The sequence below is a fragment of the Myodes glareolus genome, chromosome 5, assembly GCF_982192425.1.
Source record: "Myodes glareolus chromosome 5, mMyoGla1.1, whole genome shotgun sequence".
Taxonomy (NCBI): Eukaryota; Metazoa; Chordata; class Mammalia; order Rodentia; family Cricetidae; genus Myodes; species Myodes glareolus.
Genome location: NC_142030.1, coordinates 2,711,771 through 2,738,772, shown reverse-complemented (window position 1 = coordinate 2,738,772; position 27,002 = coordinate 2,711,771). Strand labels below are relative to the sequence as shown.

At 46.2% G+C, this 27,002-nt stretch overlaps 1 protein-coding gene across 3 annotated transcripts in view; it reads right to left on the bottom strand.

The window, feature by feature from the left end:
- Positions 1-27,002, bottom strand: part of Hhat (hedgehog acyltransferase) — a 247,720-nt gene that overhangs the window by 140,243 nt on the left and 80,475 nt on the right. For all 3 annotated transcript variants that reach the window (XM_087906017.1, XM_087906016.1, XM_087906018.1), the window contains one exon: positions 24,113-24,263. In XM_087906017.1, the coding sequence (XP_087762143.1) occupies positions 24,113-24,263 (151 nt within the window). The remainder of the gene's footprint in view (positions 1-24,112; positions 24,264-27,002) is intronic.

The window sequence follows — 27,002 nt, the reverse complement described above, 5'->3', positions numbered from 1 at the left end:
GCCGTGTCTATAGCCCCGGTTGCCTGAGCCGTGTCTGTAGTGATTTGTCTGTATGTGTGTGTGCACCATGAATTCGACATTTGCAGAGGCTAATAGAACCCCTGGGACTGGAGCTACAAACAGTTGTGAGTCACCCTGTGGGTGCTGGGATTTGAACCTGGATCCTCTAGAGGTGCAGCCAGTGCTCTTAGCCACTAAGCCATACCTCCAGCTCAAGTAGCAAATTTCTTAAGTCTCCCCCTTCCTAATCTGAGCAACCGTGGCTATCTTTCCCTCAGTTGCTGTCTACCAAATTCGCTTCACCGAAATCCTGAAGAGGATGACAATGGGAAAACAACCCCGTGTCAATCCAGCATAAGAGATAAAGGAGGATAAGGGAGAGACCAGAGGGGCGCAGGCAAGGGCGGAGTTCACAGACCTGTGTCATAGTGTGAGGCTCTGAGGCCTCTCCAAGAGCACACAGGGCACAGGGCACAGGGCACAGGGCACACACCAAGGCCACTGAGCACAAAGGACACAGAAGACAGCAGACACAGACAAAAACGTTCCTGGTTGCTCACAAACCACACTGCCAGGGCAGCTTCCTGTTGCGGCTGACAGCTGTCAAGGCGCCCTGCTCTTCAAGAACACTTCAGCTCAGAACAGAAAGAGGCCTGAGCTCCTATTCTAAGCCCAGGGTTCCTCACTGGTGATGTCAGAGTTTGACATCCATGCCACAAAACCTAAGCTTCTCCCAGTGAATGCTACCAAAAATGATACAGGTTTCAAAGAGAGGGGGAAAAAAAGCACCACAGATCTGAATTCAAGAAATAGAAATTGCCATCAGATTACCCCTAACCCCAAATCTAAAATCTGGGATCAAAGCATCTTTTCAGCACATTCAAACGTTTTTAGACTTTGGAGCATTTTAGAGTTTATTGATTAGGGACACTCAAATCAACAAAATATATTCAGCCATTCTAAAATTTCCCCTCCCCTCAAAAAGCCCTCTCAAACACTTTTAGCAATCTGTTCTCCCCTCCCACCCCATGGGTTCCAGGGATTGAACTCACGTCGTCAGGCTTAGCAGCCGCTGCCTCTACCCACGGAGCCATCTTGGTAGCAAAAACCTCTCAAATCTGAAACTTTCTTGGTCCCAAGTATTTGAGAGATGAGATGTTCCACACATACGTATCGTAATTAGTCTCGACATCTTCAATTGCACTTATTATAGGAAAACTCAGTTTGACTGAACTCAATAGAAACATTGGGAAAACCGCATTTTCAACTCCTCGCTCCACAACCCTTGTTCTTCTGGATGTAAATCCATTCCTGGGAACAAAGAACTTAATTCTTTTTAAGTTCCCATTTTCCACAAACATTTATCGAGCATTCACTATAGGCCAGATACCGCCAGGGCTGGGGCAGATGACACTGGAAACTAACAGCAGCAAGCACAGCCGTCTGGGAGGGCCTCTGTGACCCCGGCAGCCCTCACTGTGCCAGGCAGCTGGAGAGCAAGACCCTCGACTGGTTTCAAGACCAACAAAGCCATGACTGCAGGGCTGAGATCCAGACACACAGTCAGGGAGACTTTCTTGTAAAAGGAGTTCCGTCCCAGCTGGTCAGGGACCCTCACACGGGACAGAAACGACGCCCTTCTGGAAATCCCACCACTTTAAGTTGAAAGCTGGTGGCCCACTCTTTGCCTTTGCCCTCTGTTTCTGCTGCACCTTATAACTGTGTGGGCACAGATTTCCTGCTTGGGATCCATTAGACTTGAAAGATGATTTGTTCTCTTTCAGTCACTTTAGAAAAAGGATTATCAGGGAAGACAGACTGGCTTTGCACAGCGGGGGATAGCAAATTATATTAACTACCATGTGTAATTATTCTACAAGATTCCTTGAAGTAGGGCATACATTTATGGATATAATAATCCCTATTCAAAAAATATAAAAGTTTAATGATACCATTTATCCACAGGTTAAAAAAATTCCCATAAGCCTATCCATTACTTAGGCTACACATCCAAACCATATGGTAATAACAAGGACAAGCCCTTTGTGTGGGATTTTCTACAAGACACTTGGACCCAGTCTCACACTTATTTCTAAGACACGGCCACAGATTTGAAGTGCAAGCCATCAACAACACTTGAGCTAGCACTCAGTTAGCACTCAGCCAGTACCCAGGCCTTCTGATTCCTGACACATTTAAGCCACGTTCACTGCATTGTTCCAGATACAATCTGTCATAAAATGTTCCATGTGTATCCTGTTGTGGAAGTGTACATGTATTTGTTACATAGGAAGAAACAGTTAATAGATGTTGACAACTGAAACAAAGTATCAATACACTAAATATTATTATATATCTTTATAATAAATGCTATTGTAATCTGTCCACAAACACTGATTTTCATTTAATCACCGGTACACCATGACTTCCTGGCTGTCCCTGCTGTCCCTAGCATGCCCTTGGTACCTTACTGAGTCTTGCCTGGCTCAGAGAGCACAGCTCCCGGTCCTCCCATGCCCTCAGCAATCTCCCACCACTGTCCATGTGATGAGACTTCAGCACAGGCTCCTTCCTGGCCTCGGGGGTCTTTGCTTTCCCGCACTAGCACACATTTTTCTTTCAATTTCATATTTTAAATGTTTTTTTTCTAAACTGAGGGTAAAAGTCTCTGCGCTGGAACACTTTTCTTAGGGGAAGTTCATCACGCTCCTTTCCTATACTGAGTTTACACTTGACAGAAATTAAGACATGGCACTCAGGTTAAACGCCGCTGACCTCAATTTGAAGTTCCAGTACAATGGCACCAGCAGGCCACAGGGCCGCTGATTTGCTGCCCTGGAGACCATTATTTGTAAGTAATAGTCTCATTATGGGGTTTTGCCTGAGGATGCACAGGGATTACAAGCATAGGAAGTTTCCTCCGGGGTTTGATTTTGCCAGAGCCACTTCTCGAGCAAACCTGATGATTCCCGGGCTAGCTTTTGTGTTTCAGCTCTCTGGTCTGCACATCTCTCCCCTTGAGAACTCTCCTAGGAGCTGAGCCTAAGAAAGGCAACTGTCAGTGGAGGTGTCCAAAGAAATCGGCAGGCCTGTGCTCTCGTCCAGGGTAGCGCTCACGGTTCCTGGCAGATTAGCTGCTGGAGGCCAGATGTCCCCTGAGACTCTCAGAAATAGCTTTTCCTTCTTTATAGCTTGAAATGATCCCTGATTTAACAAGTGGTTCTCAACCTGTGGGTCATGACCACTTTGGGTTGCGATGACCCTTCCACGGGACGGTTGAATACTAGATACCCTGCAGATCAGATATTTACATTCACAGCAGTGGCGAAATTACAGTTATGAAGTAGCAACAAAAACCATTTCATGGTTGGGGGTCACTACAACATGAGGAACTACATTAAAGGGTCACAGTGTTAGGAAGGTTGAGAACCACTGGGCTAAGCGATCTCTGGACTCTCGCTTTAAGCCCAGTGGCGATGAGCCTACGGTACAGAGCCTGTTTAGCTGAGACTCAGACGTCAACTCCCATCTGGTTCCAAAACCCACAGACCTGGTGACCAGATCTCAGATCCCTCAGGGACTCCTTGGAGTTAATTTGTTTCTAAAATGGGCTTGCAGCAAGCTGAGCTTCCTTCAGGACCTGGAGCTGCAACTGTCCTGGCAGGAGAGAAGATGGTGTGGTCTAAAGAAACACGCCCTTGCTTTTGACCATTGGGCTATTGAGACAATTATCTCCAATGAGCCGGAAAGAGCTGGAATGTCCCTAGGAGCTGTCAGATCACCTTGCAGGAAAGACAAGAGCTGGGATAATGGTGGACCAATGACGGATGGGACCATGCCTTGACTAAACTCTTGAGTTATACACAACTTTACCCTTAATATCTCATGTCACAACCCCCCAAGATGGACACTGGGGGCCCAGTCATCACTGAATCCCTTTATCTGTTCTTCTTCCTAATGTGGAAACACTGAATGAATCCCCTGTCTCTGCTTTTCACTCTCGCCTGTCTCTTCCACTGGACTACTGAGGACGGGTAGCTGTTAGGGCTGCCAGGGTCCAGTAACATAAACGTCATTAAGAACCAGGCCCCTGTGACAAGGACACTCAACGGATCTCACAGTGTGCAGTCTCCACAAGGGCTCTCTGGTTTGTGTGCTCTCCTGGGTTCACAGATAGTCACATAGGAAGCCTAACCGTCACCACAGCTTTACGAGCTCCAAAGGGGCAGCACAAATGCTGTTACCAGGGCAACACTCGATGCCAACTGCTGCAGAGCAGGAACGGGACACTACAGCAGGAAGCTCTGGTCAAGGAGAACTGACAAACTACTTGAGGGAGGCTAAAAACAGTGGAATGACAGCCATTATCATCTCAAGCCAAGGAGGAGAAACAAGGGCCCTAAAGCTGGCCCTGCTGCTCCTTCTTGCAGATACCGTATTTACTCAGCTACTATGGAGTCAGTCATATAGAGTGTGAATGAAAACTCTCCAACAAAAGCTGTATCTGGTTATAAACAAAAACTCCTGGGAAGGAGTCTGCAGAGACTGATGGCCCGACTGGAATTTCAGTTCTGTGAAGAGACTGGAATTTTGCAGGTTCACAGGCTAATTCCTTTATCTCGGGCTAGTTTCAGCCTTCTGGAACAGCCGTTCCTTGTCCAGCTTGCATCTGAACTAACACCTTGTGATAATAAATTTAAAAACCTCTTAGAAGCTATTAACTTAGCAGAACAGTAGCTTCTATAAATCCAAGAGCTATGAATGTCATCAGATAGCATCTTAGACCTTCAAAGTAGCTCCCCCTCCCCCATCTCATTGTACCCACCTCTCTGGCCAACCTACTAATGCATTTTAAAATTGCATTGATTTGTGACTGTCTTTTTGGCTTTACACCTATAAAAACTTCATGAAACGGCTTCCACATTGGAACAAGGAACTTTGGGTAATCTAAATCTGTGTTCCGGGTCATTCAAAATGGCTCCAAAATAAACTTACTCCCTTTACGATGAGGGTTGTGCTGGGGTTCAACTGCTGGGGCCTCAGAATGGCTCTTCTCCCTACTCCTGAGGAACCCAACTTCGCTCTGGTACCTGGGCTAATTTTTTCTCTTCTACTCGCTTCCCTTCATCAGAGCCAATCCCACCAGCTCCTCACATTCTGCTCTTCAGGACCAGCAGGAAATACCATCTACCAACAGCAATAAAACCTTTGCAAAACCATCTTAAAAACACAGCTCACGCTGCATTTAAATAAAGCTGTACCAGAAGCAGGTAATGGAGGAATAATGGCGACCATACTGAATCATCTGCCAAGGGAAGAGATTTATTTATTGGCTGGGATATCTCGGCCACCAAATACAGTTCCTGCCATTCATTCACCTTTCAGAATGGAGGCTTCACTTTTTTCCTTAAGCTGTATTTGAGAAGGAGATTCCTTCAGGTTTCCACATTGGCTTTGTTTCTAAATCTCTGAATAATTTACCTCAACTCATTTCATTCATTTAATAAACAACCGTTAACCCTTTCATAGGCATGAAGTATTGATTTGGCTATTGTCACACATCAGTAAGTAAAGTGGACAAGTATTCACACTCTCATTGAGTTCAGTTCCAACAAAGAATGACAGGGGAAAACAATACAAACAGGGAGCTACAGAAGGTCCTGAGGGGAGGATTCCTGGAAAGACACTATCCCTGTGTGCTGATGACTGATAAAAACCTCGATGACTATGGAGAGCTTGGGATTTGCTGACCAAAATATTCTAATTAAAATTTCTTTGGAGCTGTCTTTAGCACACACACACCTCAAGAGGCATTCTTTGCCCACCTCTCCATCAGACCTTTCATCCTGATAAACATAAACATGTTTTACTCTCCACCAATGGAATGGCTAAGAACGCTATAAAATAACATCTAAGGCCAATTGGCCTGGCCGTACTCTGTTCCTCATTGATGTATTTCACAATTGGTCTGGCTGTACCCTGCTCCTCACCGATGTATTTTACAATTGGTCTGGCTGTGCCCTGTTCCTCACTGATGTATTTTACAATTGGCCTGGCTGTACCCTGTTCCTCTGACATACTCACCAATGTATTTTACAAATGCCTTCATTTATGACTTTGTTTGGTTACTGCAAAACTTCACAAAACTGTTTCCATATCTGTATATGGAACCTGAGGTGACCTAGCTCTGTCTTCTTAGGACGTGGTCACTAATATTTGACTTCAGAACAAACCATCTCTTAATCCTTTTGAGGTAAAAGCCGTAGTTTTTGCATCGACAACAATAATATCAGTGGAAGGAGGCAGGACCTGAGCAGCAGCTATAAAGTGTAACACTCAGAAAAGCCTCGCTCGCTATCTGAGCTGAGATTTTAAGAAGATGGGGGGCATCTGTGCAGCAGGCAGGTGGGAAGGGGGCCACCAGACAGGAGGAGCCAAGCGACCTTCTTAGGTCCCTGTGTTGAGAACTCCTCTTGGCCTGAGACTTTTGAGCATAAAGGAGGAAAACTATTGTACTTCCAACCTTCTGGGGTTTAGTTGGTCAACTTCAAGTGACACAAAACAGATGAACAGGAGAGAAAAATGAAGGGTTTGTGTGCATATAAGATCTCACAAAGACAGGAGACTCGGTGATGAGAAGATTGGGGTATTCATGCCACACTGAGCTGTGGAAAAGACTTGGGGTGCAGAGGCCGGGGAGGCAAATCAAGGAAAGGGAAGGAAGGAAATGTAATGCAGGAGACCAGCAGCAGATGGGAGTCTTGGATGACAGAACTCTGTAGCTGTCTTTCTGTTCAGATGTCTTTACTGATTAAAAAAAAATTGTTTTTGTAAATAAAAACTTCTTGTGCAAAAGTGGAAATCTGCATCTTATTTTAATTGGTCGAGGAGAAGTAAAACATAGTTCCTGGGTTCTCTATAACTCAGTTCCTTTTGGATCAAAATAACCAATATGCCAAAATGGCAAAACTTGGAGTAGATGAGCCCTGAGCACTTTCTCCAGTGTCTTCTGCGTGGTTCCTCCCCCCCCCCTCCCCGTGTCTCTCTGGGAGACACCACAAACACATACTGAACATACACATGCTTTCTGGCTGTCAGAGCAAATTCCGACCAGGGTATTTAGTGGCTGCTTCAACCTCCCTTCAGAACACCTCTGCTCTTTGTAATTCTGAGAGCCATTCCCTGAAATCTAGAAAGGAACTCAAATGCTCTCCCATGAATGTACAGAGACTGTGTTAACGTCCTCTGTTCAGGGAAAAGCTCCCCCTGGCTGTTTTTTGCTCGTTTTCCTTATGATGATTCTGGCATGGCCTTTCCAGGCCACACCCTCCCATTCTGAAAGTCCTGGGTGGGTGAGCGCTCACCCCGGTCCTCCTGCTCCGATGGGGTGTCTTATCACTCTGCCACCATTGCTGCTGGCCTGCTTCTGCAGACTTGCTGTGTATGGGACTGCTCCCAGCGCTGTCTCCAGTCCCTGGGAGCGCACGGAGCTGTAAACACTCCCTGCCTCACTCAGCTGACTTCCTGTTGCCAACAAGGTCTCTGCAGAATCCCCTGCTTCCTACTGTCCCACAGGTGTGCACTCAGCTGTCCCTGTCCCTTCCGGTCTCTCCGGCTCTCGGTCCCTCTGCACTAATATCTGGAACTCTAAAGAGTGATCTCTGAGAACATGACAGACATGAAGACTAGCAGGTGAAGGCAATTTTAAATAATTATGTGGCTCTGAGTTGAGAGAAACTGGGGACCTCATTATCCTGCTTTCCACACTCTTCAGAGCCAAGCTGCTTCCTCCTTGTTGAGGAGAGCAGATGTAGCTTTCAAAGCCACGGAATAATCAGCAAATCAAGATTTCCTTCAGATGAACAGTCTGGGCATGGTTCAGGGACTGGAGGTGGGCGTGGGAGCACTAGTCTGCCTGTTTCCCATCAACCAAGTCAGTGTGGACCAAGAGACTTGATCTCAGCCTGCAGCAGGATCTTAGAGGTGTGTCTCTGATCCCAGCATGTTCAGAGGCCCTTGACTCTCTCAATGGACAAAGCTTCAAAAGGTACTTAAGCACTAAGTGTAAATTCTGGGCACCACTCCACTCCCTGCCTGAGGTACAAGGAGCACACTGCTCTCTCTTTCTCTCTCTCCCTCTCTCTCTCTCTCTCTCTCAACACACACACACACACACACACACACACACACACACACACACACGGTCCATGTGAACTCTGCCTGTCCACTCCAGTGGGCACATGCTTGCTCAGCCCTGACCTTATCTGACAGGCAAGAACCCAGAGCTACAGATATCAGGGTACTGAGCAGACACCCCTCCCTAATAACAACTCCAGTTCTTAATTATGCGTTCTTTGAGTTTCTGCAGAACAGTCCTTCCAGCTGAGCGGAGGAACGAGATGCTGCCTGGAGTGTCTCCATCATGAGTGAGCAGTTGCCTAATGCACTCGTGGGAAGGATTCAAAATATCCCATTAACAGAAGATTTGCAAGCCCATCTCCTTAGCAGTGAGGGCAGTATCTGCGTGTCAGTACATGATAGCAAACATATTAATTAAAACCCAGATTATACTTCAATCAATTAGGAATAATTTAGGGGGCTAAGAAATTATTAAATTTAAAAAAAAAATGAAAACTGGCTACTTAGTGGGACGCAGAACAAAACCCTTAACGTCGCTGGGGAATTCATTACTTATCCCACCGCTGTGATAAAACACCCAATAAAAGCAACTTAATTTAATCTTATTTTAATTTAAGGAAGGAAGGATTATTTGGGTTTGCATTTCAAGAGAACAGTCTGTGACCGGAGCTTAGAGTGGCTGTCACATCGCATCTACAGCCAGGAAGCAAAGAACAGTGAGCATCCGGGTTACCTGGCTTTCTCCCTTGTATCCAGTCCAGGGCTCCAGCCCAGGGGATGGTACCACTGACAGTTAAGGAGTGTCTTTCCACCTCAGTTAACCTGATATAGATAAACTCTTACAGGTATGCCCACGGGCTTGTCTCCGGAAGGAACCTAGATCCTGTAGATCACTAACCGTGACCATCACAGGTCAGGACAAATCTGGGAGATCACTAATTCAAGAACTTAAAATCCCCACTTCTGTTTCACCTTTATAGAATTTTAAACTGAAGAAAACCTTAAGGACATTAAATTCCATTCCCTCTTTTAGCATTAGAGGAAACTGAGGCCCCATGAGATAACCTACCAAATGCCTTTTAAGAACAGCAGACCACGGAGACCCAAGTGGCCCTAGAGCCCCTGCCGCTGGAAGTTCACAGTCAGCTCTGGGGCCCTACTACTAAACAATGGCAAAGAAACAGATTGGACCAAAACTCTGACCAGGGTGGGGCAGAGAAAACGTCTATCAGCCTGCACTCACAGAGGAGAGGGTTTGCCTTGGAGGGGTCAGGTTTCAGAATTTGGTGCTGTGTGTCCTAGAAGGAAGAATTTTGATGTCAAATGCCTGGTCTACAAGCGTGTTCCCCATCCTGATGTAATGCCAACCCACTTGTGCAAAGGTCTGCCCACTTCACTCTTCCTCCCTTTATGTCCATAGTCGCCTGTTCCTCTCTTCCTCTCTCTCTCTCTCTCCCCCCCCCCCCCAACCTCTTCCAATTACTGCTGAACCTCAGCCAAGACACTCAACTCAGATTTGGGCTCAATGAGGAGCAGAGATGCTGAACCCTCATGGTTACATTGTATCTTATTATTTCTGCTCTGCACACAAACATCCCAACACCCAAACCTTTCTAAAGAAAACAAAGTAGGGTAATTGCTAGCTCAAGGTCTGTACATAGAAAAATCTTTGTGCTTGTCCACAGAAGTCAGTATACCAGATCACTGGCCATGGGGGACAATTTGAGTGCCAAAACCTTAGAGGAGTAATGAATTATAAACCACTAGAAGACAGGAAGTATGGCATCCAGATAAATGATGAAGCATATGGGGTGTGGGAGGCCTTGCTTACCACAGAACCCCAAGTACCAACTGTCAAGGGCCAAAGCTGGATGTCAACATTTTGCAACATGGCCTCTAAGTGTCTCCTATAGCTTACTCTTTAGTTGTAAAGCAAAAGAAAGAAAGGAATGAAGGGAAGAAGGAAGGGAGGGAGGGAGGGAGGGAGGGAGGGAGGGAGGAAGGAAAGAAAACAAAAAAAGAAATTATGACAAATCAGACCATAGCTTTTCTAGATAATGAAAATTAATACATCAATAAGGACAGGAAAGAGGGTGTCTCCAGTCTAATACCCTAAAAGAGACACACTTTTCCTATATGTGATAACTTCTGAATGGAAAAAGTTCCATCCCTGAGGAAAGATCCTTAAGACTCATAGATAAACGACTCACAAGTCTCAGAGAGTTCCTGAAACTTATCAGATGCGCAGGCTCTCTTTCTTCAGGGTTATATAGACAGCAAGGACTGCTAGGAAGAGGGGACTCTGCAACCTGTCAAGCTGCCTGTGACTTACACACAGAATTGCAGAAATGCAGCTTCCATGGTCATCTCCCATGCTGGGGCAGGCTTTCTAGTGATACAGTCGTGTTTGAAGAGCCCATGCTCCTGTAAGAAGCCCTTCCATTCACGTATTCCCAGGCAAAGACATACAACTTAAGCTGTATCTCTGTTCAGATGCACCATCTAAATACACGGCCTTTAAAGAAGAGCTAAATTCTATCTTTTAAGAGAGAGAGAGAGAGAGAGAATATGCATGCACGTAGGTTCTGGAGTTACAGGCATTTGCAAACCACTTGATGTGGGTATTGGAACACATGCTTGGGTTCTCTGATGGAGAGGTAAGCACTCCTAACTGCTAAGCCACCTCTCCATGCCTAAGAGCTAAATGTCTCAACAATTGTAGAAGGCAGAAGACATAGAAGCCTTCCAGATGAGACCCTAAAGTTCCAATCTTGTGTCAGTCCAGTTCCCTCCTAGAAAAATGAGTTCTAGGTGACTAACAGTTTATCACTCCTCAATGAACAATCTACAGGTAGAAACGCTGATGTTCCTAGAACTCACCCACCTCCACCAAACCTTCCTCACAGCCCTATATCATCACTGGGCCATGATGGCTTCTCCACCAAGAGTGTGTGTGGGTTTGTGTGTGTCTGCCTGCATGCATGCACACACACGTGCATACACGTGCACATCCATACATGTGCTTGTACATGTGTGCATGTGTGTATGTATATGTGCATGTCCACATGACTGTGTGTGTGCATGCGTGTGTAAGTGCGGGGTGGATAGGTGTGTGTGTGTGTGTGTGTGTGTGTGTGTGTGTGACTTAGAAATGTAGAAGGATTAACTCCTTCACTGTGAATCCTAAAAGTCTGAACACAGCTTTTGGAGTGTGGCAAAAAGTATTTATCTTATATGACAGAAATGTTTCTATTTTCACTTTTTCATTGTTGAGTCTTTAATGCCCTTTCCAGCAGGCTTTTCAAAAATGTACATTAGAAGATGCACAGTACGTACGATAAAAACAACTTCCTTGGCTGGGATGGCCACGGTTGGTTTTAACATGAGGTCTTACTTAGCCCATTTAGAAAATAAAATATATCAACTAAGACCATTTCATCTACTTTGCAACGTAGACATTATCTAGCTGATAGTCACTAAACACAGATTTGGATCAATTTTTCACACTGCCCTTCCATATCCTAAGGACACACAGCAGAATTTGGAAGGAGCCACTAGGCATGGAAAAGACATCTAGCAGCCTTGGGATGACGGGTGTCCAGAGACTCACTTCATGAAGTGGGACAATCATGACCAGGCCAGCCACTGCCTGAGCTCACATAAGGCAGGCGCAAGTTCTTACAAAGAACACATACATTCTCAAACGTTCTACACAGGTTGGCTAGAACTTCAATGACTGTTGGCGAGGTTAGAATGTTGCAAGTCCAAGATCTAATTAAAAATGTTCTTGGGCTATCTTGTGCTCTTGAATAGTCTGTGACCTCCTCTATGTGTGACTTAATGACCTTGTGACTATCACACCAGCTCCCATCAACCCCAAAGCTAAATGTGTCCTCAGAAAGAACCTGAGATCATAGAAGAGAATTTTCCCTCTTTGCTAAAGTCTTTGCTAAAACTGACCACTGTATCTGAGAACTATCGATTGACAGCTTTCTTTGTTCTGTTTCTACTAAAATGTTACAAAATTGCTCTCCTTGGACCACAGCCCTGGGGAAAGTTGAATCTCTTTTCCCAGGCCTTGGATGTTCACATTTGGTTCTAGAATAACCATGTCTTTCTCTGTGAGGTAAGAGCTGCATTTGGCATTCTCACAGACACTGACCGTGGTAGAACCAGGGTCAGGATGCATCTGATCTCCGAAACAAACCTAGTTGGCAGTCTGCTTTCCAGCTCACGAGTCACCAACAGGGCTTGAGTCATTACATTTGTTTGCCCACCATCTAAATAGCCCCAACACCCCTCTCAACAGTAGGAATAAAGGCCTGTGGGTTTTGTGCCAAAACAACTATACACAGATTCACAAGAAAGAAAGAAAGAAAGAAAGAAAGAAAGAAAGAAAGAAAGAAAGAAAGAAAGAAAGAAAGAAAGAAAGAAAGAAAGAAAGAAAGAGAGAAAGAGAGAAAGGCAGAAAGAAAGGCAGAAAGAAAGGCAGAAAGAAAGAAAGATCCTTCCCAACCAAAAGGTGGCTATTGTTACACAGTAGCAACTTCTATTGCTGGTAAACCCACCAGAGCATCCAGGGTGGACAAGGTGGTTAAACAGCCCATGACCCCAGCATCCACAGACTAAAGAGGCTGTATTTACTCTGTGAGGTAGTTTTGGAAAATAAATCTGTTTGAATTAGACAGATTCAGATGCCGGGATCTGCCTGGGTGGATGAGGACAGAAGGGGCTGTGCAGAAGCCGCTGCCGGGAGCGTATGACACCTTTTAAGCGGTGAGAAATTCATTTAATAAATCGATTGAAGCCTGAAATCTAATTACATCTAAAAGAGGCATCAGTCTGAAATGCTAATAAGTTCACACTGTACAGGCGTAGTTTCTGCACACGCCTTTAATAACGTGTGGTCTGAAGTGTTTTCTGTATTCACTGAGGCCACTCTGGGGCAGGACCTGAATCACTTCCAAACTCAACATCAAATGCAAACACCTTTGTGCAGGAGAGCTGTCTGGCCACCTTCTTCCCATGAAACGGGGAAGAGAGGACGAACAGTCTTAAGGACTGGGCCATGACTGTAAGAAAAAGGGAAATCTATAAAGGACCCCGTGTGCCTTTCACCCAGGAAAGCCATGAGTGAGCGCCACCTCATTGTGGCACCCTAGGCTTGGGATCATTTAAATGTTCATGCCTGATGACACGGTCAGGGCTCTCTGGAAATGAATGCTTTGAGTAGCTCACCCTCATCGGGAGCCCGTCTTCAACCCTTTTAAACAGACATGTTTAACGACGGGTGTGGGCACGTGTTGTGGTATGTAAAGTGTGTAAAGGTCAGAAGACAACATGAGGGAGTCAGTGTTCTCCTCCCATCACATGAGTGCTGGGACCTGAACTCAGGTCACCAGGCATTCTGTGTGGCTGTCATGTTCATGTATGTAGCTGTGCCTGCCTCACAAAGATCATCCCTGTTGGGACTGCTGATGATGTATGCCTCTGCCACACCGCTTGCCCCATCACCCCCCAACCTCCACCTCGCTGGACCCAACTGCATCTACTAACCAGCAACTCTGAATGTGGCATTGGGGATGGGACGGGGCTGGAGGGAGGAGAGTCCATCTCTGTGGCTACAGGGACATCCTGCTCCTTTTGAGTAGGGCTTTCTGGACACATCTGTTAGAGGAGGCGAACCCACACCCCTTTAAGTAGCCCTTCGCTCTGTAAGGATGCCCAATAGAGCTCTTTGACTCTTCAGAGTGACCTTCAGTTGAATCACAACTGTGTTTGACACTGGGGCCTTAGAAGAAGGGGCGGATTTGACTTACGATTTTAGGGACATTAGACTTAGTAGCAAGTGCCTTCTGAACCATGTTGTGGATCCCTAGAGACCACCCTCAGCCACCAGAAGCATTTGCATACCACAGCCCCAGAGTTCAGCTTTCCTGCTGACTCGGAGCAGTCCTGAGATATCAGATGCACAGCCCAGTATTTCTCTGTGTGGTGGGAGGATTCATCAGGGCCGGGCACTGGGTCTGTGCTTTCCACACAGCACGCCTGCTTCTGGAAGCTCAGCTCGCTCCCATACCCTCCATCTGAGATGTGGAGACAAAGGACACGCAGGGGCATCTGAGACCAGTCTCGTCCCACCTCCTGTTAGTCAGTCACTTCCTGCTCCATGGCAGAGACGCTGGTCTCACTTGCTCTTCCTTGTTCTCTTTGACATCCTTCTGGCCCAGGGCACTTTCATGGGCCACACCCTCTTCCTGCAACACCTCCCCAGCTAGCCACGTGTGTCTCACGTCTTCCTTCAGGTCTGCACTGCATGTAACCTTCTTGATGAGACCTAGCCTCACCCCTCGAGAATCCATGTTCATTATCCCAGGACCCTGTATTTGTGAGTTTATCTGATCAGTAAAACCCATGAGAGCTCCATCCAGATGAACATTTGTGCAGTTTCTCAAGCTCAGAGGCCAGAGCCCCGAGTCTCTGGACCTGTCAGATGGAAGGGGCTCGCTGTGCTGTCGGCGCACTCCACACTGGCAGCCCATCTATGCTGCCACATTGTGGTGTATTCTGGGAGACGATATCACTGCCCCCGAAGCACGTCACAGGAAGTACTGTGTGGTGTTCCTAGGCAGGAGAAAGCCATGAGGCATCTTATCTAAGAAAAACTGGTGTCAGTGTTCCCCCATTTCCCTCAGGCCCGAGTTCCAGTGCCGCTGGGCATGAGTTCAATGTTAGTGAGGCAAAATCATGCATAAGTAAGGTGTCTTTAAACAGAGCATGAAAGAGTGATTGATGGAGTGAGCGCCTCAAACCTGGAAACCTTGAATGTTCACCTCAAAACTTCTGGAGCATGCCAACCTGCACACCATGACAAGCTACATACCATGCCAGGGATGTCAAGCTGCTCACCACGCCAAGCTGCACACCACACCAAGCTCCAAGCTGCACACCATGGCAAGAAATAAGCAACAATTCTAAGCACGACAATCAGAGATTTCTTCCAATCTTTACACCATGGGTTAGCCACAGTTTAGAGCTCTTCATAGAAGACGAAGTGTTAGCATTGATCTTTGGGGAGCAGTTGGACAGGATCAGAGAGCAGATGCAGTGCTCATATCCAGGACTGCAGCACTGAACCCCTATGCACATAGGTGGGTTGGAATGAAGATGGCAAGTTTAAGCGGGTCTGAAATAGCAACACAAGCAAGCACAGCAAAGCCAAACCAATCAGCAGTCTAAGGACTCAAAAAGATGGTGCCAACGAATGCTTTTGGGGCTGGAGAAATGGCTCCGAAGCTGAGAGCGCACACGGCTCTTACAGAGGGTCTGTGTCCAGTTCCCACGCTCTCACGTCAGGCAGCTCACACCTCCTAAAACCTTACAACTAGGGAATCCCATGTTCTCTTCTGACCTCTGCAGGGACCTGCGTGCATGTGATGTACACACACAGACACACGCACATACGTGTAAATAAAAATCATATGAAGAAAGAAAAAGAATGCTGCACGCATTCATAGTATAACAAAGAGGCAATGTAATCACCCATAGTGATGTAGAATGCATGAATTTTCATCTCTGAGAAAATTTACAGTTCTACAAAGGTCTTTCTTACCAATGGTAAGACCTGGAATATGTGACACAGCCTTTGAGGATATCTCCATCCTTATTTGTTGAGACTATTACACAGAATAAATCAGCTCATTCTAATGGGGATTTTTTTTGGGGGGGGGGATCACTCATTTTGTATCTCAGCAATCCCTAGAGTTCCTAGTCATGACGTGGTTGCTCACAAATTCAAAATCAAATCCAGGTCCAATCTTAAGTACTTATCATGACAAAAAAATTCATCCTATTTATGAGAGCTGAGACATAAGGCTCCTTTCCTAAGGAGTGTGCGAAAGATGCCCCTTGTTCACAGTGAACAGTGGAACAGAAATAACACTGAAGAAGATGAAATTATCCAGCTATCTTTCCCTGCCCTCCCCTCTGCTGACCCCTAATATCCTGACGGAGAGATGTGCTACACAGGAGAGACACAAACCTAAAAGCAGAATGATGCATGGTTAATAAAAGCTCAAGGTCAGAAATTAGGGTTCAACCTGAAGATCTGAAAAGCAAAACAACCAGCCACTGGCTCTTACCGTGACCTCAGTCTGAAATGGTGATCCCGCCTCCAGAAATCTCAGAAGGAGACTGTGTCTGAGAGCTGTCTCCGCTGTCTTATATTCCTCTCTAGGGCTGGGATTAAAGGTGTGTACCACTGGGATTAAAGGCATGCCCCACCCAATTTCTATGGCAACTAGTGTGGCTACTGGGATTAAAAGTGTGTGTTACCATAACCTGGTCTGTAAGGCTGACCAGTGGGACTGTTTTACTCTCAGATCTTCAGGCAGTCTTTATTTATTAAAATACAATTGAAATGCTGCTACAGGAGAATGTTTACTTCTGACTTTGGCCTCTGAGATGCCAACCTGCTGAAGACTCTCTACAACACAGAACTGGGGAGCGATGTGGGTAGAGTGGGATAAAGGGGTGGAAAGGCTAAGGGGGTGTAGAGGGAGACATCCATGGGAGAAAGTCATCTCTGTGTGGCCATCAGAGAAGCCTCCTTCCAACCTCCATCTAGGAAGCCTCCAGCTCTCTGTCTCTAACATAACGGGGGAAGCACTCAAAAACCCACACCACCACCCAGTCAGTGACTTGGACTAATGTGGCAGCTCCTTCCTCCTAGTCTTTGGTGCCTACAAACCAACTCTCTACCAACAGAACCCTTCTCCGCCACTTCCACAATGGGTTTCTAGGGAGTTGGTACCCAAGACAACATCAAGGAGCCTGTTGAATTCCACATCCTATCTCAGGCTCACACTCAACACAGTTGAAAGCACTTACAGAACTGTCTCACAGAACACCAGCTACATATTTCCAGCCGCTCTGTTATCATTACCAGAATCTGAATGCTTCCACAGTATGTTCTAGACGAGCTTTACTCCCAACACTGCATCCAGTTTCCTCAACTTGATGTGTAAGAGAGTTAGATTTCTTTTTTCTCAGCACTTCCCTTAGAAAAACTCCAACCCTGAAGACAAGCAGCTGTCAGACTCCCTTGCATCAGAGTCTGAATGGAAAGTCTTCTCCCCTCGCGCTGGCAACTTCCTCCCTCACCTGCTATCTATGGCAAAGCACAGCCTTGTGGAATGATGACTGTAATTAAGGCAGGTGTACACACTCCTCCTTCCAGATTCCCTTCAAGGTGCATTCATTCTCAATAAAATTGAAAGTAGACATAATATTTTGACACACCACATAGAACACCTGATGAATAAAATTAGGAGGCGAGGAAGGCTGAGAACCCATGGTGGTCATGTATGATGTGTGTAACATCCTTCAGGTGTGGCTCACAGTGCACAGAGAAAGACCAGTTACACACCAGTTCAAATCACTGGAATCTTTGCTCTTAAGTTGCAATGGGCAGAATTTTAGAAAACCATGATTGTCTATTGAATTCATCATTTTTCTCATCATTGTGACAAAATAAATACTTGACAAGAAAAGTGGGGGAAGAGAGGTTTGTTTGAGCTCGTGCAATTGAAGGGCTGGACTCCATCACGGCAAGAAAGAGTGATGGGGGAAACAGCTCATGTCTGCAGCAGCAGGAACATGGGTAGTTTGCTCTCCCAGTGAATCAAGAGCCAGAACCACACAGGAAGCAAGGCCAGCTATAAACCTGAAGGACAGCCCCCAGTGACCTGCCTCTTCCAGTGAGGTTCCACCTCCTGAAGGTTCAACAAACTCCCCAAACATCACATCTACCAGGGACCTAGTATTCAAACACATGCACTTGTGAGTGACATTCCACGTCCATTGCTCCAGCATGGATTTCCCGAGGGCAACCAGGACCCAAGCACAGGCAGCCTGGCCCCACACCTGTGCCCCCAACACTATATTCTGTTGACTAGCAAGACTGAGGGATGACCAATGCCCTCCATAGGAAGAGGCCCAGGTGTTCCCTGTGCCACACTGCTTCTGTTCTAGAAGCCTTCTATCAAAGAGTCCATCCATAACTGGACACAAAAAAAAAATCTTCCACACAAGGAAAATGGAAAGGATGACCTTGAAGCAAAATGAACCAGGACACAAAATGGAACATTGGTCAACTCCATATTTCCTTTCCACTTTGATCAATGGAAGTTTGTGTTCATAAAAAAAATAGTTCTTAAAATATAAAGAAAAATGCATTTACTGAGTCTGCTGAATGAGGGCCAGAAAGGGAAGAGTTAGGTAAATGAAGTAAGATGTACAGTGCCCATAGAGGACACTGCGGGTGTGCTCATTAATAATAACAACCCAAGGCCTGGGGCAGACCTGGGGCCACATGCTTCCATATGAAACCCATATTCTGCACAGTGCTACCTATTTTCCACATCTCCAACCACTCACCCTTCCAGGCTTTCTTTACTAGAAAGTAAAAAAGCAAAAGGCCCGGTATGAATTTTCCTATCTGTACCAATGGCACTGAGCTAATATTTGGTGTTTGCCCTGTGCTCATTGCTGAGTGTGTGGTCTCCATTAACCCCCACAGCAGCTGCCAGAGCAAGTACTGCCATCGGTCCACCTTAACACCCCCGAAAAATGAGGTGCAAGGAGGCTGCCAACTTGCCAAATCCCGTGAGTAGCATAATGTGGTAAGAAGCCATCCCACTTCCGTGTGACTGGGCTGAGGAACAAGAGCGTTGACATCTGTGAGCTCGTGACTTTACCCCACTCTGCCAGATCATGGCTGCTCTAGATTTCAACTGGATGGAGTCTTTGCTTAGCCAATCCCTTCAGCACTCACTGTTCCTAGGCCTGGCCCAGCAGCAGTAGACCTCATGGTCACCTTTGGCTCTGCCAGGCTTCCAGCAACCCTGCTCCCACTTAAAAAAAAAAAAAAAAAAAAAAAAAAAAGTAAAAACTTATTACTTCCCAGGGGTCTACTATATTCTCATTTCCAACAATCATCACATTATCCTATGGGACAAATCCTCACTTTAGAGGTAGAAGCTTGGCCCAGAAAATGAAACAACTACCCAGAGTCTCACAGCTGATGAGGAGCAAGCTCTTGGGGACCAGGGTCCCTCTGGATACGGCGAGCCCTGTGAACAAAGCCCACTTCCCCTTTCCTCTTTAGGTTCACCCAGTCTCTGTTCTGTACCAGCGACGCTGGGAGGCCATAGCATCCTGGCACCCTGCCCTATGGCTGGGGGCTAAGCATCATTCAGAGGCAGGAGGTTCAAAGAGGCAGCCGTCCACCACTGGATTTACCGTTGATTGCACAGCAGAACCAGCTCCCTACCTAGAGAGCTAAAGTCTTCTATTTACCTCCCAGTCTGGGCCATTGATGCCCCACTGAGAGAAAGTGCTTGGGCTCCTCCTCCTGTTCCTCCTCCCAGCCTAAAGATGTACTCATGCATTAAAGTCTAGCCCTCACCAATTGCTATCCAGATTCCTCTGGGATAGCGGATGATGCATGAATTTGCCTGCAAAGACGGGGAAGCATCGTAATTCAAGCAGTGTGGAGGGCAAGCTGCCTGAGATTCTTGAGATAACTGAAATTGACCCATAACTCACCAGCCACTGTGGGAAACCCTATCACTTTGCATACTTCACCTCTATCGCTGGAAATCAAATTGGGGGCACGATCAGAATGCTAATTCGGAACCAGACAGGCAACGCCATCTTTAATGACTCTTGGCAAAAGATCCTCATTAGAGATCTCAGCTCCTCTAAATTAAAACATGAAACCTAGAGATTAAAGCGTAGAAATTTCAATTTCTCAGCCCCATATAGCCGTGAAAAACTCACACCACAGGAATACAGCTGCTCCTTGGGGCTTTGCTACGTTTGTAAATATTTCAATGAGATCCGTGGAAAGGAAAGCTGGGGACAGGCGTGAACAGACCCAGCAGATCCCAACTGTAGATTTGGGCCATCGGAGAGAGCAGCAGTTCTTCATGGCCAACATAAACCAGCAGGCTGCTGGCATCGGGGTCCTGCTATTCAAAGTGGAGTGGAAGACGGCACAGTCAGCCAGCCTCGTGTTCGGTGTGTAAAGTGCTGTGCTGATAACAGTCTCATTATTGGTTCTAAGCTTCACTCGATACCTATTTCCAGAAGACTGAGAGAATCACTCGATAACCTCCAGGAGACTTCTAAACCTCTCCCCTCCGCCACAGCCCAGCAGAACATGTGCACCGCCAGCTTCCCCTCCACTCCTGACTAAATTCTTTTTACACTCAGGAAGAGGGGGCCATTCCTGGTCTGCAGCAACAACCCATGTGCAGCCCAGAGACATGGGTGTAAAGTTAGATATTAGACATCACAACTTCACAACTTGCCTTCCCATAAAAGACCACCCAGAAATGTAACATGAAACCCACAGAACAAAGCTGGGTATGGTCATGGATGTCTGCAACCCTAGTGCAGGAGAGGCAGGGGCAGGCACAACCTCAGAGCTTGCTGACCAGCCAGCTTAGCCAATCAATGACTTCCAGGTTCAGCAAGAGACTGTCTCAGAAGATGGAGGGCAGTTGAGAAAGACACCCAACATTTACCTCTGGCCTCCACATTAACGAACACACATGTACATATGCACTACACAGACATATACATGTACACACACCCATACACTGCACAAGCACACACATACACCAGACATCCATGCACACCCACACACAACACTGAAAAACCTCCCTGTGAGGAAGGAACAGTCACAAAAGGCACGAAGATAGTCAGCACTTTTATTCTTCTGAAAAAAAAACCTCTCCTGGGCTTTCCCCTGGGCACCACGGCTCAGAGGCTCACATGGATTCTGAAACTCGGCTGTTTAACCTGAAAAGGCTACCTCGTGCAAAGACACAAGGTACAGCTACCAAACTGGAAAGAAACTTAAAAATACGGAGGGACTGGGTGTGATGGTGCACAGTGGTAACCCTAACATTTGGGAGGTTGATGTGGGATTTCCCGTCTGTATGCTGTGAATTCCACTGGGTAATAAAGAAACTGCTTTGAGCCCATAGCAGAACAGAGGTAGGTGGGGAAAACTAAACTGAATGCTGGGAGAAAAAAAGGCAGAGTCATGGAGAAGCCATGTAGCCCCACCAGAGACGGACGTCTGAACTTTACTTGGTAAGCCACAGCCTCGTGGTGATACATAGATTAATGAAGATGGGTTAATTTAAGATATGAGTTAGCCAGAAATAAGCTTAAGCTATTGGCCAAACAGTATTGCAAATAATATGGTTTCTGTGTGATTATTTCAGGGCTGAGCAGCAGGGAACAAATAAGCAGCCTCCTACTACAACAGGAGGCCGATTTCATGATTTCAAAACCAGCCGAGGCTTACACAGCCACACCTTGTCTCAGGAACAAAACAAAGACAGCGCTGTGGGTAAGAGCCTGTCCTGCTCTTGCAGAGGGCGCAAGGTCAGTTCCCAGAACCCACGCCTGGCAGTTCACAAACACCAGTGACTCTAGTTCCAGGGCATCTGATGACCATGGGCCTCCTTAGTCACTGCACACACACGGGGCACAACACAAACTCACAAAGGCTCACATAGACACACAGACACTTGCTTTGATCAATAAATCTAAAAAGCCAAGGAACCTTCTAGCCTTGCGTGCTGCGGAAGCTAGAATGGGAGCCTACATCAGTCCTAGAGGAGAATCTATTCACCTTTTCATCAAGTGCTCTTGTAAAAATAACTTTCAGTTGCCATTGCTCCAAGGGCTCACCCTTTGGAGCCCCACAGAGTAACCATTTGTTCCTGATCATGACAATGGCGGATATGTTTTATCCATCTCTGTAGTTGATGTAAGTTGAGGATCTTTCTTGGGCAAAAACAAGTTAAATAAGGGGGCTAGAGAGATGGTCCACCAGTTAATAGTGTATACTGCTCTTCAGTCTTCAAGAGGACACAAATTCGATTCCTAATGCTCACACCAGATGAGTTAAAATAACTGTAATTCAGCCTCACTTCATCCAATGTCAAGAATCTTCTGGGCTCCAAGGGCGCCTGCACTCATGCATGCAAAGCTACATACAGATATAAACACAGAAACATGCACACACTTAAAATGTAAAAAAAATTAAATTTGATTAATTAAAACAAAAACAGTCATCTGTTTCACTGTATAAAACCTTGTAGCAATCAATGAGTTAGTAACTATGGACAAGAAAACTGTCCTGGTCACCATGGTGACCACTCCAGCTGACCCTGCAGAAGTGCCCAGAAAAAAACATCCTTCCCAAGAACATTACTGCAGATGGTCAAAACAGAGAGCCAGAGAAGCCATGCAGGGCTCCCACCAGATGCTTGTGACATGTTCCCAAATCATTTCTGGTCCCCACCACGAACTGAGGAAGCGACCTTTCTGAGCAGGTCACAGGATGACAGCTTCCAGTGAGGTTCATCTCAACAAAAACTATCCAGCCGTGAAAAGGGTCCCTTTGCCAGCCTTCCCCAGTCCTGGCTTTAAAAAGACCAGCCTGGAGCTTGATGAAATGACAAAGGAGATGCAGGGAGCTGCTGAGCTGCCCTTCTATAGTTACAGGAAACCTCCAACCCCGTAAAGCAAGCCAGAACACAGCTAACACGTGCATACAGAGGCCCAGGTCACGCCACATGTGCCCACATGGCTATGGAGAAGCAACACTGCAAGCTGCCTGTGTCCTCCAGAAGAGCAGCAGGGATGCGGCAACACTCACTGAGTTCTCCTGCTACCTCTGTCTTGGGTCTACAGAGATGAATGAGGCAGAACAGTAACTCTGAACAGGGTGAAGAGTTAGAAAGAAGCAGGCGTGGAACTTGAAGACTAAGTTTTAAGTAGGCTCTGATTCCTCCTGCTGAGCCGGCACCTACCCTGAGCTTCTTCCACTGGGTCTGCCATTGCAACAGCAATCCTGACCCTTGCTACAAGATGGATGTCAGAAAAACGCATGTGCAAACAAGTCCTTCTGGAAAACAGCCGTCAAAAATGATAAGGGACTTGGGAATCTTTAGGAACAAAAAGTCCCAGGCCAATCATAAGTTCAGGGGACAAAAGTCAGTAACAGCCAAAGAACTCAGAGAAAACACCAGTCTATCGCACGGACCCTGCATGGGAACAACACAAAGTTGAGGGCTAGCATCTGGAAGCATCTTCTCTGTGGCTTGCCTCCTCTTCAAAAGAACTTCTGGAGACAGATGTGTACAGCACACTACTATTGTTACTTAAGAGATGAGACAACCAGACCAGGTTTTTCAAAACCTGCAAATGGGTAAACGGCAGTGAGTGCCGGCCTAGGCTGTTACACTCCACCTGTTTATAGTCAATGATGTGTCTTACACGCTCACTTTTCGAGGAAAGCAGAGTGAAGACCTCACAGCATGTCTGTGATAATATTCATTGTCAGTTTGACCAGATCCAGAGTCACCTGGGAGACAAGCCTCCAGGTATAACCATCTTGGGTAGGTTAGCTGGGGAGGGAAGACCTGCCCTGAAAGCAGGTGGTACAATTCCCCGGGTTTGGGTCCTGGATTGCATTAAAAAAAAAAAAAAAGACAAGGTAAACACCAGCATCTACTGCTCTCTGCTTCCTAGCTGCAGCCACAATGTGACCAGCTGCCTCCCAAGCTCCCATGTCTAGGCTTCCATGTTGGTCTTTACACTCAAATAGCAACCCAAAATGAAGCCTTTTCCCTTATTTTGCTTTGACCGGTGTATTTTATCACATCCATGAGACATCAGAGTCCTGTGTGTGTCCTGCCTCACTTACCTCCGTACCTTTGTAATAACTCTGTGAAGGTCCGAAAGTCCGGACTGCCATCACCTTAGCAGGATAAAGAATGTGTAGTACCAAATGTGGTGTTGGTAAAGGGGAAAAACAGTAGCCAAACTCTCTGAAGCCAGCCAAGCCCACCGGACACACCCAAAAGACTTAAACCACGAGACTGACCTCCACATCCCAGTAAAGCTGAACATGGTGCTGACGCAGCGGGGAAGGGGTGGCGGTGTGAGCCCGTCCAGGTGCATGAGCAGAGCCGGAACACCGAAGAGCACCAAGTATTTCACATAGAAGAAGAGTACTTGGGCCAGGGCCAGTCCTCCTGAAAAGTAAAGGGCCTCATCAGCCATTCCAGCGAAAGACAGCAGCCTCCTGAGTCCGTCTTGCTTCTTCACCAGCCCTTCTTGCCCTCCACAGTCTTGGGCATTTGCACCTAGTCCCTAGTTGGTCCTGTGTGGGGAAAGTTAAGGGCTGCAGCCTCATTGGAGAAAGTACGTCACTGGATGTAGGTTTGAGTAAAAAGCTATGTACTTCTAGTTCACTCTGTTTGTGATTCAAGATATAAACACGTAGCTTCCTGCCCTGCAGTCTGCCACCTGCTCCATACTGTTCCCACCATCATTGACTCTATAACTCTGGAACCATGAGCCCAAATAAACTCTTTCTTCTATAAGATGCCTTGCTGTGGTGTTTAATCATGGCAATGGAAAAGTAACTAACAAAAATGAGATCACCTTTATTACTGTCACACAAGGGGACCTCTTTGCAAGCTACATCCTTTTTTTAAAAAGTTTATGTGCATATGTTTGTGTGTGCGCATGTGTGTATGTGCCACAGTGCACATGTGAAAGGCAGAGAACAACTTCTGGGAGCTGGTCCTCTCTTCCACTGAGAGCTGGTCCTCTCTTCCAGTGGGAGCTGGTCCTCTCTTCCACTGGGAGCTCCAGGAATTGAACTCAAGGCATTAGGCTTGTGTGGCGGGGGCCTTTTCTAACAAAGCCACCTCGCCAGCACACAAGGCATGCTTTCACAGGTAACCGAGGAAAAAAAGCATGCAAAAATACCCATTTCACTTAAAAACTAGGAGGATGGGGGATCCTTCACAAATCCTTTCAAAACTTGTATCCATCAGAATCCAAAAGCCATATCAGAAAGTGTCGGTGAAGACATCATACACAGCACATAAGAATGTCCCACAACACAGCTACCATGAAAAACAAACAGAAAAACAACTAAAATGGAAAACAATTAAACAGAGCTTCCCATATCCCAGAAATTCCAGGCTTTGGTCAAGAGAGATGCAAGCGTCTCTACACAGAGACATCCAGGCAGTCTTAGCAGAACTTCTCTTAACAGACAAAAGATGGGAACAATTCAAACGTCCATCAACAAGCAGACAAGTTACAGTGGATCCAGACAATGGGAAAGTACTCTATCTTACAAAACAGGAACTGAAGTCCCCAGAACAAAAGCCATGTCTTTGTTAAACTCTACAAGACTGAACCACCGACTACTACATCATCATGGAGACTTGGATCATTGCTGATACAGAGTCAAATTGCCTTACTACACCCTAGTCCCTTAAATACTTATTTCTTGTTCATCGCTTTGTCTGACCTGCTTTTTTTTTCCAAATATCAAGTGAAACTTGGGGATGTAATGATTTAGTGGAGCACCAGCTCCCATCAACCTAAAAGCTAACAATGGCATCTGCGACTACAACAGACTTTTGTCTGGTTTAGTATAACCTGCCTTCCTGATGTCCCCAACAACACCCCCAGAAAATCCCATGATTCGTGGCTTTCTTATATTCTCTGACTTTGAGGGGGGCTTCTTTCCCATGTGGTGCAGGGCTGCTGTGAGAGCCACATACTCTACGACGTGACTACGAGGTCAGCAGTGACAGCTCTGGCTGTGTCAGTGAGGTTGGTGCTTGTCCTTCAGACGTCTGAAGGCCACCTGGTCAGCTGCACAGGCCATTCTGCCGTGTCCCTCTTACAACAGGAGAAAAGTCCTGGATGCCGCATGAACACACTGTCACCTTCCCTTTGGAAGCAAGTGAATGATCTACAGTGGTGTTCCAGGAAGCTCAAAGGAAGTGGGAATAGAACCCTAGTTCTTTTCTGTGTGTTTCCATGGAAGATCCATGAGAATCTCTTGAGCCTTATGTCACATGTAAGTTCCACGCAGTTTTTCTTCCAATTAAGAAATACCAGGAGGTCCCCACAGAGTCTCATGTTCATTCACTCATTTCTTATTTTGTGTGTGTGTGTGTGCATGTGTATGTGTGTGTGCGTGTGTGTGTGTGCATGTGTGTGTGCATGCATGTCAATCTTGAGTGTCTTTTCCCATGCACCATCCTTGTGGGGTTTATTTTGTTTTATATTTATTTATCCATTTGTATGTGCGTGTGCACTGTGTGCTTGTGTGTGTGAACATGCGTGTCCATCTCAAGTCAATCTCGAGTGCCTTTTCTCATGCACCACCTTGTTGGTTTTGTTTTATATTTATTTATTCATTTGTATGTATGTGTGCTTAACTGGGAACAGGGCGTTCAGAGGGTAGCTTGCAGGAGTCAGTTCTTGTTGGAGAATATTATTTTCAGGTGTGTGACTTTTGTTTGTGCTGCATTTGCATTGTTCACAGCATTTGCTCTGTGAAGCTGTGATTCTTGCCTGTCTAAAACGCCTGATGGTCCCAACAAAGAGCAGATCAGTCAATAGTGAGCCAGACAGGAGATCACTTCCTAAATAGAACCCCAGTAGCACAGACTCTGAAAGAAACAATTAATGGGACCTCCTGAAACTGAAAAGCTTCTGTAAAGCAAAGGACATGATCAATAAGACAAAATGACAGTCTACAAAATGGGAAAATATCTTCACCAGTCCCACATCAGACAGAGGTCTGATTTCCAAAATATACAAAGAACTCAAGAAATTGGTCATCAAAAGAACAAATAATAATAATAAAAAAACCTGGAGTACAGACCTAAACAGAGGACTCTCAACAGAGGACTCTATAATGGCTGAAAGACATTTAAGGAAATGCTCAACATCCTTAG